The 19,556-nt window shown below is 40.9% G+C and overlaps 1 protein-coding gene across 5 annotated transcripts in view; it reads right to left on the bottom strand.

The window, feature by feature from the left end:
- Positions 1–19,556, bottom strand: part of PTPRR (protein tyrosine phosphatase receptor type R) — a 148,384-nt gene that overhangs the window by 21,840 nt on the left and 106,988 nt on the right. For all 5 annotated transcript variants that reach the window (XM_037390050.1, XM_037390051.1, XM_037390052.1 and 2 more), the window contains 3 exons: positions 14,097–14,283; positions 7,445–7,529; positions 487–566 (listed from right to left, as the gene is read on the bottom strand). In XM_037390050.1, the coding sequence (XP_037245947.1) occupies positions 487–566; positions 7,445–7,529; positions 14,097–14,283 (352 nt within the window). The remainder of the gene's footprint in view (positions 1–486; positions 567–7,444; positions 7,530–14,096; positions 14,284–19,556) is intronic.

The raw sequence follows: 19,556 nt of genomic DNA, 5'->3' as shown, positions 1-19,556 counted from the left end.
CAATTGGTATAGTTCTGCATTAAAAAAACCCATCACCACTGAACTTGTTTATGGATAACATGACTGCAATAAGCAACCATACAGCTTATAGCGCTGTTGATTCTGATTTTGTCTTTACCAAAATACCAGTATTTCTGTCACTGCGAGAAGATAACCCTCTTTTCCTTACTGTAAGGCAGCAGTACAAGATTAAACAGTAAATACTGAAATGAACAGAGAGTAATACGTGTGTTTCTTAATTTTTTTTATAAACTATTTGCTAAATTGCTTTCTTGCTGCCACCATTTTAGTACATTCATGGCTATGTGGGCTTTGGTACAAACAGCTCATGAAACTATTTCTATCACACCTACGTAGAAAAAAAGGTTAGGAATTATCAATGAAGATGGGTAGGAATAAAATGAGTGGCATGTTGGCAAAATCAGGTATTCACGTGGAAAATCAAATATTGTCTCAAAAGCACATGAAGGGTGTACATTTACTTACCCTAATGTAGTTAGCATTTATGTAGGTACTCAAGGAGTCAGATGGATTTTTTGGTTTCAAATACACTCTGCTTAGAGGATCTAAGAGCACAAGGAAGATGGAAATTGAAAAGAAAACCCGTAATTAGAAGATTTCTATAAAGAATCAGAGACTTGCTGAAGAAAATAATCTACTATTATTCAGGGTTGTCAAGCACTAAAACATTATGCATCAAATTCTTCCTTCTGCAAAGGATCATCACTTGTAACTAAGGTGCACCTATATTACACAGTGCTGGGCTGTGTAGAAGTATCTCAGCAAGCTGTGGGCATTGAAGCAACACTGTCAGGTCCAGACGATGTTCAGCAAGGTCTAGTCTGCCCGAGCTGTGTACCAAGCTGATCTGCCCAGACTGCCTCTGAAACCTGTGCCATATCATAGTATCATGCTACATAATTACACCAAGTCCTTTGGATTCAACTTTGATATCTTTGCCTGAAGTTGTACTGCTCCAATGACTCCAGCTGGATTTAAATTAAGAAAAGCTCCCTCTGCCTGGGATGAAATCAGCTATGTGTTTTTATACTAATTTAAGTTGACTGTAAGGGGCTGGACTAGGTAATTGATATCCCTCCCTTCAGTCCTGTGTTCTCATCTTACACAATTTGTGACCATTCATGTGTACTAGACTGGAGACAGGATGCCAAAATCCAGGAACAATCCCTTTCATGCTCTTCTTTCCTTCACTGTCTTGGCTGATCTAGAATGGAGTGAGGACCAGTTCTGTTGAGTGCAGAGCTGGAAGTTACTAAATCCCTCCTGCAAAGGAAGTTTTTGCTTGCTTATTTGTGATGATGTGATCACCATGTATCACCCTTTTGGAATTAAAGCCAGTAAATTCTCAATTACACAGTGTTGCAGAAAGGGATAAGGAGAAGGGGAGTGAGGTGCCTACGTTGTACCTGTCTAGGGGCACACTGACTTCTACACATCTTTTCTCAAAAAATATTCTACGGTTAACAAAGTTATATAGAAATATTTCTGTACTGAAAAATACCCAAACCCTTTTCTTCTGTCAATTTGTTTCTTTAATTAGAATCAGCAGCTTTTTGACAGTATACAGACACCTATTGGTTTGGAAATAGTCTCTGGATAACCACTTTGTTGAGTGTAATCTAGGCAACGTGTTCAAAGATACATATGTGGATTGCTGAACTGAGAGTGCTAAGAAAACACTATTATGTGGCCCTGCTATTTATACAAGGAATATATAATAGATGTACATATGCTGTATCAAAACCTAGTATTTTCAGAGTTGCATTTGGATTTCTTTTGTGACTTTTCATTCTGTTCCTAAGAACAAGATAAAACCTTTGCAAATCAAAGGAAGAACGATGTTCCCAAACATACTTTATGTCCTTTTCCCACTGGAGGTCACAGGAGCTTCTTGGACAGGACTGGAGCCTTTGGAGAAGCCAGGCTGGTGTTTTGAAAGTATGTTTCTTAAAATGTGCAAATGAATGCATGACTTCTAGTTCAAAGTCTGTCCATGGAAGTCTTGTCCTCTGCATTAATAGCACTACGTGGACCCTAGTTAGCTTGTGTAAAAATCTCTTTGTACTAGCTTTCCCAGCTTTTCCACTTAGAGCTTTTTTTTCCCCCTTAACAATATGAGGACAGGAAACCTCTCATTCCTTTTCAGCACAGAGTGATTATTAGCCATTTCCACAAATGCCTCAAGCTATGCGGCCTTGAAAAAACACCCACTTCCTCTAGCTCACACAATGCCTCTGATTCTGGTGTAGCTTGACCCCTACCTTAAAAAACCTCTTCCAAGCAGACTCAACATCCATGCCTTGCTCCTCTGTTAGTGAGGAACAGCTAAATCAGTTTCACAATTTCTGAGACCGCCTTCCAACTCCAATCAATGAAACAAGCATTGCTTCTGAATGGGAATCTGATAAATTAACAGTCCTGATCAGTTACGAAATAGGTAAGTGCTGTAAACTCAGCTCTGAAATGAGGAAAACCTGAGTGCCACCAAAGATCCAGAGCCACGAAGCAATCGTCAAACACAAATGGAAGTAATTAGCTTCCTCCTGAATGATAAATACCTTGGAGGGAATCATCTTTTCCTAAAGGGAGGCAAAGTCTAAGAGTCTGAAGCTACAGCAGAAAGACATGGATGATGGTTCCAAGGCTGAATTCAGTGATGTTTGTAAAATATCTTGAAATGCAGCAGAACTGTTAATCCCTTATAATTGCTAACAAAAAATGTGTCCTGCAATTTTGACTAAGGCAAAATTGCCACTGTTTTCTTCCAAGTATCTAGGAAGTCTGGAATAGCTCTCCCATTGAAGTAGAAGAAGCTTCCTCTAACTCTATCTTTCATAAATTAGTATTAGCCTGATTTTGCCCGGCTGGAGGAATAGGAATATGAGGGTGTTACAGGGGCTTGTAGCTTGCTCCCATGAGAGTGCCTGGCGCAGCGAACAAGCGAGGCTATGCAGTGGCACCTCTGGATAGCCTCCTCCACTGCCATCGATACTAAAGGTTCATCCACTCCATGAGCACCACTCCATCATGAAGACATCAGTCTCTGTCCCATTGCAAAGGCTGTATTTGTTGCATGGTGGGTATGATGTGCTGTGGTCGGGTTTTTTTCTTCCATTTTGACAGCTACTATGTTCTGAATTCTTTAGGGCATGGGCATGTTTACATTTGTAGCATTTTCAGGATAAGTGATTCGCTACTCCTAGTCCAGGTCTAGTTGCCTTTCTAACAGAAGGACTGAAAAACTGTGAGAAGGGCTGTCCTTAAGGTATTTCTGTTTTGTGAGCAGGAAAGGAAGACAAAGATTTTGTGAGGCAGACTGCTCTCACACTTGCAGCCCAAAACATCATAAATCTTTTGGATATTGAAACATTTTGAAATTCATCCACCTCTGTTTTGCCTGATTTTGCTTGCAGTCCATAAACGAATTATGGATACCGGTGTTATTTGGTAAACACTGTACCACTGAACGTGGAAAAGTCATTCCAGACTGCATTCCCAATCTCTGCCAGGTGGCGAATAGGCTATTAGACTTGCAAATAATACAACTGCCTCTGAAGACCTCATGTATGAAACACCTGCAAACTATGCATCATTTTTTAATCTCATCTGAATAATTTCTTCCCACTTTCAATATAATCCAGGATTTCTCAATGGAAAACTTAACAGATTTATTATGGTGAGTGCTTCTGCATTTTAAAACATGCTTCAGCATTCCAAAATAAAGTTTCATTCATGCGAAGGGAGTCTTTCTTACCTACTAAAAATAAGGTCTGCCTAATATCTATTTACATTTTTAACTCCGCAGTCTAACACAGATCAATTAGAATACTGGCTATTTACAAATATTATAGATGTTACAATACTGGTGACCACAACTAGGACACATTTTGTCAGCTCACTGGATATGCAAAAATGGTTTGATAAACTCTTGTTGAATTCCATTAAGATTAAACAGGGTTTTTTTCCCTTCTGCTTTGTAAATATGATCTTTTTCTTCAGTCTTTGAAAGCCTGCTTATGATCCTATTGCCTTCATTATGGAGCAGGACTGGAGTAAACGTGACCATTTGTAGTCAAGACTGTAGTGCAAGGGAGCTTGAAAATTCTCAACATCAAGGGAACAGTTTTTCAGCATCTGTCTACAAGCTTGCATAATAAAGTGCTTTGCTCATACGATTGAGATTTAACTTTCCCCTTGTCTTTAGCTGGAGTGCCAGAGTCAGTTTTAGCACAAGGACTTCAAGCAACAGCTTGTGGATTTGTGGGTCTGACTTGCCAAATGCTTTCTACCTTCATGTTACTGTGAATCTGTGAATCTGCTTTTCTGCCTGGAGTGTTTTCATGTAGGCTTTTGCCCTAAGGATACTCTTCAGAAAGGTGCCTCGGATGTGTTGCACACAGGCAGGTACCCACAGGACAGTATTACACCACTTGCTCCTTTGTAAGCAAGAGCCCACACATCCCCTGAAGCACCACAGGAATACTGCTTCTGATTTGAGGTGGAGAAGTGAGGTAGGAAGTGGAGAAGGTACAAGGCTTTGAAGCTGAGGTCCTGCTGCGGGGACACATAGCGGGGGCTGCAGAACACAAGCAGGCAAAGGCGGAGATGTGGAGTAAGGGAATGAGGAGGCAGCAGCAGAGCTGATGCCCTGCCACAAGGATGTGACTGCGGTGAGAGACTGGGAAATCTGTGTATGGGACTGGGAGCCTGCTCAGAGGGAGTGGGAGATGCTGTAGGTGGATGGCAGAGGGAATGCAGCTGGAGACACGGAGCAGGGTTTAACAGGACCAGTGGGTGGGGTCACAGTCAGGAGGAAGGATGGAGAAACGGTGATTTTAAGGAACTGTTTAGCCACTTGCCTCTGATCCCACACTGTCCCCTCATTAGTTGTATTAGCATATTATTACAAATCAAGTAACACTTTAAAAACTTAAAAAGGCATCCCAGTGTTTGCACAGAAGCATTGCCTATGTTATATTGCAACTGAAACATCTTTCATAGAAATGTAACATTTCCTGCACTTTGTAGTCTTTCCATACAGAATAATTTTCATTAGGCATTCATTTTATTTCACATGAGTGTGTCTGGCTGGGTAGTATCTATTAACATGAATCTGCCCTCATATGCACCCCATCACAGAGTTAGCTCTTAGAAAATGAGAACATCCTCCACAGCCAGAGGGTGGAGCTGGCAGGACTGGGCATTTTTAGGAGATAATCCATCAGCTCAAACGTCACTTGTCACCACAGGTGCCCCAAATCAGGAGACGCACCCAGCGCTGGGAATGGAAAAGTTGATGTGCGCATACGAAGCAGTGGGTTGATATCATCTGAGCAGGAAACCAGGAGGGCTGTTCTATTTAATCATTCAAAATCATTTCCAAACCCTCTCAGACTGGGTGTGGGGTGTGCGAGTATTTATTGTGAGCATGTGCCTCAATCCCGAAAAAAACCTTCTTTGAAAAAGCCTGGTGCTAACACACAACAGACCTTTTGATTTCTGTCAAGGACAGTTACAAAGTGCCTGTCAGTGAGAAGCTGTGGTGCGCACCAGCAGTGTGCTTGGGCTGAAAATGTGCTGCGGAGTTAGTGGCACATGGAGTTAGTGGAGGTGAAAACAGAAAGGCATGCTGGTTCTCAAAGCTCATCAGCATCATCCACGGCCCAGCTGTTGTGTCCCAATTCAAAACACATGCCGCAGTGAAACAGGACTCATCGCATTTGCAAGGCATTGCTAAAGGTGAACCTGATGGTGGCTGGGGCAGCTTGGATGCGAGATGCTATGGAAAGGGAGGACTTCCAAAAATCTGCCTGTCAGGCGGAGGGAGGCTTGGCGATATCCTGGCTCCACTGCAGCTGATGGCAAAAGTCCTGCTGTTGTCAAAGGGGTCAGGATTTCACCCTCCGTGTACATCCTGTTGACACTGGGCCAGACTCTAAGGGATGCTGAATTTTCTGATTACTTTGTATGTAACTTGCATCAGTTATTTACTTTCTTTAATTCCCTTCAACATTCCTCGATTGCGCTCAGATGCACACAGCTATTGGTTGCAATAGATGAACTAACCTTAAAGACAATGGAAATTTTGCTGGGGGCTGAACAGAAGCGAGGACTCCACACGAGGTTCTTTCCCAGCTACGTATCACATTTCTGAGACTAGTCTAGAGGCTGAATGCCATGGGTTTTCATTAATTTGACAGCAAGGCCTTTGTATGATGTGAACACATTACAGTGCATTCAGGCTCACTGAGAAAAAACTTATTTAAAGTGCATGAATTTGTGTGACTTAACATATAACATAGGCCTACAAGGACATTATAGAGATGTTTAGAAAACAGATTTCTAGTTGATAAGATATGCTGTCATTTTTAAATTATTTTTCATTCCAAACCTAAGCAAAGGGATATATTTACATTCTTCTATGGGAGTGTCCTCAATCATTTTGAATCAGTGAACTTTTTCATTCTGGTGATGTCAAAATTTATAAAAGCTCAACTACTCATGTCTCTACTTCTGCGATGTATTTTGAAACTGAACACCAACAAAAATGATTAATAAAAGAGAAATGGAATAGGTCATTATCACACAGAGACAGAGACAGAGACAGAGACAGACAGACAGACACAGACACAGACACACAGACACACACACATGGTTATACAAACATTTGTGTTTCAGAGAACTGTGTATTTTGAAGGAAAACTATTCCACTGAAAAGTTTTCAATCACCTCTAATTGTAACAAAGCAATTCAGAAATATCACATTTGGGCCAATGAAAATACAGAAGCAGTATAGCAAAGCAGTAACGCGTTTACAGCACTAGAGTCAGCACTGTGTGAGAGTGGGTTTTTTATTAATGTAAATGGATTTCCACAAAGCCAGTTGACACACGGAGAATAAAAAACCATACCACCAGAGGACTTCTAAAGATGGAAGTCCACTACAAGAAAGGATAGGGTCTACTTGCTTTTTTTCAGACTGGGCCACTTATGTTGGAAAAGATCCTAAGCAGCTTGACCCAACCAGAGGAAATTCAGTGACTGCAAGATGGTTTGGGCTGTGATGGGGGCAACAGTCTAGGTCCTCTTATCCTGCAAATCAGGAGAGCTACTGCAAGGCATGGCAGACCTTTCTGCCCATCTGCCTGAGCTGTCCTCCAGAGAAAACCAGCATGCACCCGAGCTGCATTTCAGTACATGGTTGGGATGCTGCCAAAATGTGTACCTACTAAGGCATCCCGTCAGAGTTCTGCATTTGCCAGTCCTACAGCACTGGGCTTTTGTGACCTTTCAGTGTAGACTGTAAATACACTTAGGAGTAGTACACAATGTTCAAAGGTAAAGACAGGTAGATTTGCACAGCAATACGTTCTCAAAGCAGGACTAAATGACATAGTAGGAAACCATGGGCTAGCTCACTTACTTGGCAAAATTGTTTTATAGCGGTTTTTAGTTCCATGACTCGGGATGTCAATTTCTTTGGGATCCACAAAATTCATTGGTATTTCCTATAAAAAATAAATTAAATCAGATTGGTCTTTCCAAAGGAGCCATGCAGGAAATTATCACCAGAAGGCCATCTGCTGTTACACAACTGTCTTTTGACATCAAAGTTATTAAGAAAAAAGTGGTTCCCACCTCAAGCCTGTCAACACCCTTCCTTTAATAAACACAGGGAGCTGCATATTGAAGGGGTGACTTCCAAGGAACGCTTCCGATTAAGTATTAAAAGCAAAGTTTTTACAGGATTAGGAGAGAAGATAAAATCCACAATAGTTCTAGAAAAGTGGAGTTAAAGTGCAATACTGGAGCAGAAAAGTGCAACATTTTGCATAACTGAGGGAGGAACTTTAAAAATAATTAAATATTAATATATGGCAACCTTTTTTTTTTTAAATTTTGTGCAAAGCCCTTAACCATGTCAGTCAAAGACCTCCCTTGCTTTTTATAGAAACTACTGAAATGCAGTGCCTTAGTCTTTTGCATTCAGTGACTCAAAGGTGTAATAAAAATCTGAAGCTATTTCTCCTGATTCTCATTTTGATCTTTCAGTGACTGATCCACGTAGTCTTCTTCAAATATGCAGATATGCAAGCAACTAATGTGACAGTTTGCTTGAAGTTCCAAAAATATACAAAGGATAAACTCCTGAACAACTCAAAATTACTGTTTTTCAAATTGTCTGTCAGCATGAAAAGTAAAAATCCTCCAGTTTTTCACTGAACAAAATGTTTCACTTGGTCTAAGGGGGGAAAGAATAATTTTGATTTTGAGGTCCTGAAACATTGTTAAGTGTTCGTACAGTTGAATAAGAACAACCCTTTGAAAACGGCAAGATGAAACATGTAGGGGTTTTTTCCCCCTGATTGTGGGGGATGTTTTACTGTTCAAAACGATCTGGCAAAATCACATTAAAAAATGCTTCAGTTGACTCAAATCTTAATATTTTTTTTTACTAAATTTTTTTTGGCCACCATTCTTTAAATGATTGTAGGGTAAGCTGGAATTTGATCTTCAGTGAATGAATACTTCTACTCAAAAGCATAGTCATTACTAGAGATTTGAAAACATGGCTAGCCTGGGACATTTAGCCAAAGAGACAGAGGCATATTAAATATTTGTCTCTTACAGACACATAGGAATGTGAGGAGGGTCCTTTGACTTCATTACCGGAAAGTTTACTTAAGGATTTTCCTCCAAAATCAGCTGGTTTCTAACTCCCCAGGCGCAGGCTTGCCCAGGACTTTGGCACAGATGAGCTGCACGGCTGCTGTCCCTCAGACGCAGGCTCTGGTGCTGCCCAGCTTGGCTGGCTGCTGCGGGTGGTTTTTAGAGGAACACAGACGAGACCTCTAACAGCTTGCCAAGGAGGTACCCAACCAGCAGGCCTTTACACGGGTTCACCAAGCAGGGGAAGTTACCCTCTCACTTCTCTAGTTAAAGAGAAAGCAAATTTAAGTAAAATTGAGATGGGCCATAATGTACTGCTTTAATTCTTTTCTGCTTCCCAACTTGGCTTCTGGACATCTTACTACATGAAGCTGCAACTTCTGTGTTGGTTTTTATTTTCCTACCTTCTCTGCCTTATGCCCATGTGTTTGGTGGACTTTCTTTATTCTTCTTCTCTCCCTCACCCAGTTTCTTCGTCGAACTCTTGCTATTCAGCTGGTTCCTCAAAAGAATGACTTCTTGCCTCTCATTTCAGGCCAGCCAAAGTGTTGCTGCTAAGATACACCTTCCTTGCAGGTACTTCACGCAAACCTTTTTCAGCTCCCTCTTCTGCCATCCATACGATGCCTGTGCTAAGCACAAGATTTTCTCACTTATATGACTCCCTTCCTGCGTAGACTTCACCCCGGTTCCTTCAGGTCAAACCATCTCACCTCTGTCCTGCTTCTGATGCCCCTTCCTCCTCCAGGGACCTACAAAATGAGGTCCCACACAGTCCTCATGCCCAGCTCTGACTTTCACCCCTTCCCAGTGGTGACTGCTGTGAGATTCTTTCCCTTGACCCTTGGGCTCTGAATTTTCCTAACGGACTCTGGTAGGGGCTAGTGGCTGACCTAGAGCCTCCCTGGTTCAGTTCTGGTTTAGTACAACCACCGCAGTGCATGGCCTTTAAAAGGCTTCCCTGCTGAACTATGTATCAGCTGAGAGAGCTGTACATTAACATGATCTATATCTGTCATCCGCAGAGGCCAGGAAAAGATGTGTGAGGAAGAGTCCTCTGCCTGCACAAGAAGGGACAGCAGTCAGCGGGGCTCTGCCAGCTGCCTGGCTGCCTCCCCACAATGCCTGCTGAAATTCTGAAGAAGTTCATCAGTTGGCAAGTTACTGACAGATGCAGAAATGCAACCTAGTTGAAAGCAGAAACATTTCTCTGGACCAACAAGGTCAATTAATAATATTAATCACTTGCATCCTGTAAACACTTTCTAGTTAGTGAGCTCCTCCCAGTAGTAAGTACTTGTGGGGCCAAGGGCACAGACAGAAATCTGACAATACACTGTGGCTCACAGCCACAAACAAGCCACTTACTCTGAAACCGGCTGTGCAAAGCAAGCCACTATTCCAGAAAAAATATCAGGATATTATGAGGATAGCATTGCTGCCAGCATGGGGGAAAATAAGCTCAGCAGACTGCAAATTACATGAAGATGTGCAAATTAGCGTACAAAGTCTGTAGCCACATAGGCAATATTTATCAATTTGTTTTATTAAACATATATACATATTATATACAATTAAATAATGACAAATACTGTCTAAGCTACACACATTCATGCGCTCAGTTGCATGCATACAATTATAGATGCACAGGCATATATGCCTTTGTTCATGGGCTACTTTACCTCTCCGGGTCATACTCTTCTAATAACAGCTATTCTGGCTCACATTAGCCTTTAAATGCTACAACTGTTTGTACACTCAAAGAGATATGATTTGGGTCTCTGAAAGCATTCAAGAAAATGTGGCAAAATCTAGGACAATTCATTATATACAATTCTCTGTTTTTATGAGAACAAAATTTTATAGATTTAACTGGCACTTCCCCATCCAGGACTGTATTTTCTGACACTCCAGTATTTTGGGAATAACGAATTTTTCTGTCGGGTCACCAGCTTCAGACATTCTGTCTTTTGAACAGTAGCAGCTCAGGCTACTAAAGAAGTATATGCTGGGCAATTTACACTTCTTCCTCCTTGCAAATCTCCCAAGTAAAAGTAGCCAATCTTCTTGTCAGCATTAAAAAAAAAGGAAAATAGCTCTTTTTTCTTAATAAATATTATGGAAAAATATTTTGATGGTAACTTACCATTTCTTACAATAAAAAAATAAAGTCAATGCCCCCTTAATTGTTAATAAAAAATAGATTTAATTAAAGGACTAAAAATAACCTGAAGCTGCTCATGTCTCAGTTTTCCATTGAAAACTTTGACCATTTCTCTACTTTTTGCACACTTGGAAGGTTTTTGTGGGAACTAATAATTTTAGTCTCAATAAGACTGTCTTATTGTATTTCTTCCGCTAGTTAAAACAAGCTGAGTGAGCAGAATGAGTGAGGGCTATATGTTGCGTTCTTTGCATGCCTCAAGTTCTTACTAAAGCTATTATCTGTAGCAAGGAAGATATTAAACAGATACTGTCCAACAGCTTCATCTTAAAACACATTTTTTAAAATGGTTTAAAAATGGAATGGAGAAGTCATGATCTTTTCAACAAAATTCTGCAGAAACACTGAATGGCCAAAGTCATGGCATGCCTCCCTGAGGGACAAATAAAATGTGAGACTCTGTTGCCCCAGAGCTGTGCACAGATGCTGTGTGAGAGCATTTGGGCAAAAAGGATTGTATGGAGGTGCCAAGCTGTCTGTACAAACGGTCTCCTAAAACGGGGGGTTTAAGCACAATAAAGTTATTTCTTCTATCTTCCCTGCCTACGCAGCAGAATGGCAGAGAACTGATGGCATAACTGGTGGTAAAAGTATGTTGGATGCTTGTAATTTTTTTCAATTACACTGTCTAACCAGTTTGTGGTAAAACAACTGAGGGATTTATTTTTCTCAAGCAAATGACTTCTGTTATAAACCCTGGCTTTTAAAAGCTGAATAAAAGGGCTGCTTCATAGGATGCAATTATTCATAATGAAAAACTATTTAGACTAAGATGGCACTCATCATCTATTCTATTGACTTACATGCACAAATTGAAAACAAAATGAAACCCGAGGGATCACGTGCTCTGGCATGTTTAATAAGAACTGAATTGTTTCTATGTCTTTGTTAGACCTGTAGTATGCTCAAGGGGTTGTACAGGTCCTCCTGCTCTTACATGCCTTGTTAGAATATGCATTTCTGTGTGGCTCTATTTGTTAAATTTGAGCTATTAAACCAGTCTTAAAAAGTCTTCTTCATTTAGTTTAGTTTGCTAACGAGTTGTAAAAGCTAAAATAGCTGGGCTAAGGCTGAGCGAGGTAGTTGGCTATGTTACATTCCTCCTCTCTGGTACCCCCTGATAGCAGCTGGTAGCAAGGCACGTGGGGAAACTAGAATGGGACAAGCTTGTCCTTGTATTGCCCTTGTCACCTGATACTGTTCTTTTAGCAAAAAACATGAACAATCACTCTATATTCACCTTCTCCTTGCTATCATGATATTATAGGCTTCTGTTAGAGCCTCTCGCAGTCTGTTTTCTAAGCAGAAGTGTCCTTGTCTATTCAGTAGCTCCTGACACAGAAGCTGCCCTAGTCAATGATCATGTTCACCACTTCTGTATGTGCTTTGAGAGGGAGAGGTCTGAGCAGCATGTGGTTGTGAATGCAATATACATTTTTCCAATGTCATAAAAATGTTTTCTATACTATTCTCTAGTTCTTCTCCCAAGATTCTTAGCTTTGAATTTCAGAACACATCAAAGTACACAGAACTTTCTCTTAAGTGCATAAAATTTTATTTACCAGCCCTGAATTTTCTCTGCCTCATCACCATCATGAGATCCTTCTGTAACTACTTTGAAGTCTATTTTAAATTTTACTACCCTCAGTAATTCAGTGTCATCATCAGACTTCTCCACCTCACTGTTTATTCCCGTTTCCAGATGACTTAAGAGCATCTTGGTCAGTATAAGCTCAGAATTGATGCCTCTGGGACTCCACTGGTCACCTCCTCTTACTCTGAGAAGCAACCGATCCTTCCAGATCTACACTGTGTTGGTTATTTCCCACTGTATTGCATTTGTTCCTGTAGCTATGGGCTTGTTTCTTTTTCATAATTCCTTACAATTATTCTGATTTAGACATCAGATTTCTAGGCCTACAGTTCTCTGGATCTCTCCTGGAGCCCTTCTGAAAAACTCCTGTTCCCTCTGGCTCTCTGATTCCTCAGCTGCTGGGGCCCAAGTGCTAGGTTACACCTGCCCAGTTAATACGTCAATATGAACTCCTTTAGGATTCCTGGGTGAATGTTAGCATATTCCAGTGAGTAGCTTTTATTCATTTTATTGATTTGTTCTAGAATCTCTTCCATTAATATTTCAATATCAGACAGATCCTCCAGTGACCTGTTTGAATCTATTCCTGCCACAGAGGTAGGAAATTCCGTAACTTCTTCTATGGCCAAAGCAGATGCAAATAATGCATTCACTTCTCTCCTATTGCTTCAACTTCTCCAAATCCCTTTTCTACCATTTTGGTCATCTGTTGATCCTTGTACTCTTTGGTGAGCTTTGTGCTTTTGATCTAGTTAAAATGTAGTTATAATTATTATTATTTTTTTAAATTCAAAACCTTTTTTTTTTTGGCCTGCCTTATTCAGCTTTCACATTTAACTAGCTTCATTTTATGCTCTGCTCTATTCCCCTTGTACAGTGTCTCCTTATTTCTGATAGTCTCTCTCATCTGGCTGTTTTGCAAATAGCAGTCTTTTTCAGGTCTTCTTAAAGTGCTGTGTAATAATGTGTTTTCCCTGACTGAATTTTTCTGCCCTGCCTTGTTTCTACCTAGCCACTGTGTTCATTTTAGATTCTTATCCTTTTTTATTAAACACACTTGTAGGACATTTCAGTGGTTTTGGTCTTGAGTATATTAGGCTTGCTGTATGCAGTGCTTGCTAAAGATATTTTGGGCTGACTGTGGGTGTCCCTGTTTGCTCCAAAAAGTCATTTATAGTGATTAAAAATGTAGGCTTCAAACTACAAACATACGTGATGTCTACATGGGAATAAACAAAATCTCCAATTATTACTGTGTTTTCTGTCATCATAGTCTTTTATAATCTCTTTGAAACTGTCACAGTATTACAGTCCTGGCTGTTTGTACTGTAACTGTAATATGACATTTATCCCATCTATGAATGGGACTTCCAACCAAGAGGAATCTGTATTATCCATGGATATAACTGACTGACTTATCTGTCTTTACCGCATAAACGTAAAACGCCACCTTGAAACTATCTCCTCTGCCCTTCAGAAATGATTTGTACCTTGACATTAAAGTGTGGCCCAGTTATATTTTCCCCACAGTTTCTGTTGTGCCAATTATGTCAAAAAACATCATTTAAAGCTTGTTGTTAAACTCACCATGAATTCCGTTTGAAGTAAATGAGAACATGCAACTGCGTCTTGAAGCTGCTGCCGTGTCAGGACACGGCCGGCTGACTGTAGGTATTCCATCGCTACTTTTTCCCGTGGGGTTGGCACAGCGACGAAAGGTTCAACACTTCCCAAACAGCTCATATCCAAAGTCAGTGAGACATTGGATCCTCGCCTGTGTTAGAAAATAATTAAAACAGTTAAATAGATCTGTATTACTCTAAGTCCCATCCTCACGCAGCTGATCCTCAGTTATTTATGCACCCTGACTTTCCGTATAGTCACTGGGGAAATCTGGGTATGCAAACACTTCAAGACTGGTTTTACTGGCAGCACTGGGTGTGTGGACAGAAATCCAAGATTTTATATACCATTATCCTCTTGAATCTAACAACCAGTGCTGCAAGAACAGCATGCTGGGGAGCAACTATTTGGATTATTCTTAGAAGTAGAAACTGCTCCCTATGTGCTACTTAATTGTTATGGGTGTCAAATGTGAAAGTGATATCTTTAACAGAAGAAGAAATGTTTCACAGAAAAAAAGGGGGGATATACTTCTAACTGATACATATAGCAACCTGGAAATAAATTCACAATTATGTCAGCTATACGTTAATATAAGAATCTACTCAAATTAAATGTATAGAATGGAGGGAGGAAAAGTGATAAAATCAGCAGAAATAAGTTGCAAGGCCGTGCAAACATTGCGTCTTCCAAGACAGTGGACAATGTCTCACGTAAAGTAGGAAAGAAGGGAGAGGCAATAAATCACAATAAATGAGCTGCATCCCAGGAGGAGGAATGGTCGCAGACTCAGAGAGGTTATTCGGAAAGGCCAAACATCTCTTGCAGGACAATCAAGCTCATCAACGTTTCACATTTCCACAGGAAAATAAAACTCATTTCAACAACACCTTTGAACCATGAAAATACAAAGCCCACTTCTGTGTGCTTGGTATGAGTGCTACTCTTTTTGTTGCTTTCTTCAAACAACACTTAACAAAACTGTCTTTTTTCAGTTTCAATCCATCGATCACGTTACCTACTCAGCCCTTAACTTTAGGCATATTGATTGCAATAAATCCATGCTCTGTGAATTATGATGATTAGACACACATCTGTAGGCATTAATCAAAGTTTTTCTGTTTACTAATCAGAAACCAGTACTAAAGACTGTAAGATGCAGCTGTCTGAACTGGGCTACTTATGCCCAGCTCAATGTAAATGTCTCTAACATTTACCGAGCAGCTATGCACGTATAGATATATGACAATGCAAGTTGCATTCCTACCTCCACACATTATCAACTCTGTCAATGTATGCCTACAGGGGAGTTCTTTAAGCTCTTAGTTGCTCTACTACGCTCCGATATATACAACCACAATGTAAGATCTCTGTCTCAAGTCTCTCCTAATAGCCATCCTGCCAGATCAGAATACAACTCTACACCTTGCCCATTTTTAAAATCACGTATGCCAGTGATTAACCATTTACTGGTTAATCCATTATTCAGTGACTCCAGCTTTCCTGCTGGAACTCTGTGTGGTTGCGTGCATTTCTTATCTGCAGGAGAGCTCCTGCTGGGTGAGTGTGACTGCACATCGCTCTGGACACTGAGTTGTTGTTAAGATACAACTGTCCCTTTCACAGTAATACCACATATTTTTATAAATATCACACAGACATCACCGGATAGTATCTGTGGGGCAAGTGCTATTAATATTGGGGGAATGCTTTCCCCTAGTCCGCAGCAAAAGTCGCTTGTGTTAGTACTTGCTTTTTACTGCCCTTTCATTATTTATTGGTGGCCCATAGGTATTTGTATGCACATGTATTTGAGCAAATTACTTGTCTTTTCAGACACCGTGATTCCTTCCGTAGTGCTGGTGTTGCTGTTCAGTTTTCTGATCTTATTCTGCCACCAGAATAAGTACTCTTAGAGTTTATCACTTTCTTCTTTGTTTGTAACTATGTGAACATAACATTTTTTGTTCTGACACAACTGCCATGCACTTTCCTTCCTCTTATACATGTCAGCAGACCCTTCAGTAATTTTATTTTAAATCAGACCATTTCTATCACGTCAGTCTTCATGAATAGAAATGATGTGATTCAGGCACTCACCTGTCACTTAGCAAAACACAAAGCAACAATGGCCCAGAGACAAGACCACCTGGTGGAATCAGTGAATCTCACATTGTGCCATGGTGTCCATAATCCTATTTCAGCTTAGGCGATGGGTGGGTGAGAGCAAGAGCTGTGCTGCCCAGGCCCGCGGATGGTAACAGTGAGTCAGCGACAGAAGCAGAGGCAGGAGAGCCAAGGCAGCTGCAGGCAGCTGGCCGCCTCCAAGGGTAGATGGGGACAATTTCTGCTGGCAGAGGGAAGTATGTGTGGTATGATTCTGCTAATTTTGCTAGGAGGTAGGCAGAAGTGTAGTAGCATCCTGAGCAGAAATGACTAGTAACTAGATACATGCATAGGCTACCAGTAGTGCCCTGTGGCTTGCTACACACCTGCATCACACCAAAGCCCCAGCCAGTGGTACCAGTGCTCATACCCAAATCCAGAGCCGTGACAGCCTGGGAGGTGAACCTGCTCTGGTGGCCACTTTCTGCCAGACCCGTCGTTAGGGTCCTGGCTCACGTACACATCCCTGCTCCCCGGGGCCTGCCCCTGCTGCGGGGGAAGCCAGTCTCCCGGCTCCATGCTGCTTCTCAAGGAAAACATCCTGTTAGACCACTTTCTCACAAAAATCCTTCTGCGAAAGCACCTCTTCTGACCACGACTAGCAATTTGTTCCATGGAAAAAGGCAGTCCCTCAAACAGGTGGCTCTGAGGGCGCACATCACAAATCCAGTCTTTCAAAAACAATCCAGAAATCCACAGAAGAGGTGTGCAATGAACCCCTCCAAAACTGTTTAGGCTACTTTCGTTGAGAAATGGGTAGTGATTTAGACCCAGACATACTTCTGGGAGAGCCTACTGAGATTTCCTAATACAGAGGAAAAGTATTTGCATTGTTCAGTAACAAAGTACTGTGAAAATGTTAATATTTTCTTTGGCTTTTGCATTGTTATAATGGACAGTCTTGGCAAAAAGGCTATTTCCTTTTTAACAACAACAAAAAATATACCTGATCTAATTATAACTTTGAGTTTACAGCTTTACCATTTATGGGGAATATTGACGAATACCGGTGTTGAGAATCAAATAACTTATTCTGGAGAGAAGAAATAGTTTTTAGGTGCATATTTAACACATTAAAAGCTACACATTGAATAACAACTGAATACAGGGCAGAAAATAATTAACTAATCTTCTCTTTTACTACTAAGTGGAAAGAGGCTGGGTAGTGAAGCCCACCTTTTACCACTTTACTTGAGAGACTGCACAAGGCTGCTCACAAAGCAACAAGGAGGTACCATCTATAACAAAGCCCATTTTTGCTAACTATCCCATCTCCAATAGGTTTTGTGTAAAGAAATCGCATCAGACCCATGACAGTTCAAGTCAGACAACTTATTTTTCTTGGAAAGAGAGAAAGAGATATATCTCCTAACTACATACAGTTATCTTACCATTACAAATTAAACTAAAGAAGCCATAGACATGGGTTTTCCCCTATTCCTGAATATTTGCAACCCTTTTTTACCTTCTGTGTAACTTTATGTTCCCCATGTTAATAGTCTGGGCCAAATTAGAGAAGATTTTATTATGGTACACCTCCCCCGGCATCACCTTGAGGTCATGTCTTGATGGGGAAGAGCATCATGTGAGGAATGTGAGGAATTCTAAACATTCGTGACAACATTACATTAAAATCGTCATGAGACTAACTCTTCCAAAGTTTCACCCACCTCAACACTGGGTATGTGAATAATATTCACATATGCAAATATTCACATAATATGCAATCAGGAAACCACTTGTGCCTGTGTATTGTCTAGTATCCCAGAGGGGGGTCTCACCACATACTTACAGCCTTCTTTTCAATTGGGTAATAGGAACAAGTCCACTGATGGGAATCCACTGGAGTATTTTTAATAATACATTTATAGAAGCAGATTTCATTACAGACCATATAAAGAAAAAAAAAAAAAAAGATTAATGCAATATTTGTTTGAAAACTCAAAAGGAAGCTCCACCTGTCCACCTTGGAGGGCCACCAGGTTACTAAAGCCTATTAATCATTAGTGAGGTCATTTCCAGGTCTTCCCTGACCCTAAAATTAAGCCATAGCTGGTGATTATAAAAACCCAATTACCCAACATGTTTTCCCAGTTGTTTATTTAAGCTGGGTAATTTCTTTAAATACACATTCCCATGTTTATTCAGCACTCCTGAAAAATGCAACGCCCAGATTCCCGGTCCTGGGCTTTTCAATCTCTCTAGTGGTTTTGGAAGTAGCAGTGATGGCTGCTGCCTTCCAAGAGCCATTGCCCTCTGACCCCAGCACTGCAGACGCGGGAGGCGCTTCCTTCTGTGCCCTTGGTCCTCTGTCCCTCTGCCGAGCTCCTGCGTGGCCGAGGCGGGAGCTGTGTCAGCCGTGCAGGTGGAAGGAAGCCATTAATTAGCGGCAAGAGTGGTGCTGGCTGCGGCCGCTGGGGAAGGAGTTTGCTTTGCGTCCTCAGGTCCCACTTGTACCAGGGGATGTGCCGCAGGGCTGTTCTCCCTGGGTTTTACTGCAGGGATAATGGGAAAAACACCACGATTCCCCTGTGCGTTTTACTTCTCTAGTGCTCACAGACTAGGTTTAGACTTGGGTGCTGATCCTCTTCTCTTGCTGGTCCATCTCATCAGCAAATGCACTGAATTCAGGTGGGTTTTGCATTGCTGCAGTTGCACTGGGAGAGCACAGTTAGGCACATGGTTTCCACCACTTACTATGTTACTGGTGCCAGACTTCACCTGCTTATCTGGTTTTATGTTTCTGTGGAGTAATTCAAAGGAAACACCCCCATGCATTTGTAAAAAAGGAGAATGGAAAGAAACCATGGGTCTCAGCTTTCCTGCTGCTTTTAGCAAAATAGCTAAGAGAAAATATGGTCATGTAGATGACCAAATATGATACGTAAAGCTGCGGAGGGGAATGAAAAGCACAGTTAACCAGAAAAAGACATCATGTTATTGTTATTAATCCTGTATTTTGATATGAAATAAATCAAAGTAGCATACTGCATAACACCTATTGACTTCATCAAGAAAAATCAGTTTTGAAAAAAGCGTAAGTGGAAAAGCAGCAAGAGAGGGGTTAAAATAATCTTTGCAAAGGACTGAACATAGTGCCATTTTCTTTCAGCCTGGGGCAAACAGTAACACAGATCTTCTAATATATGACTGAGATATTTCTTCACAAATCCAGATTTATAACATCCATTAAGTCAGTCAGAAGGTTAAGAAATTACTCTCATTTGAAGTGAATCATAATTTGTTAAGTTTTAAATT

The sequence above is a fragment of the Falco rusticolus genome, chromosome 5 (assembly GCF_015220075.1).
Source record: "Falco rusticolus isolate bFalRus1 chromosome 5, bFalRus1.pri, whole genome shotgun sequence".
Classification (NCBI taxonomy): Eukaryota; Metazoa; Chordata; class Aves; order Falconiformes; family Falconidae; genus Falco; species Falco rusticolus.
The sequence above is the reverse complement of the archived record's forward strand: the minus strand, read 5'-3'. Positions and strand labels throughout refer to the sequence as shown.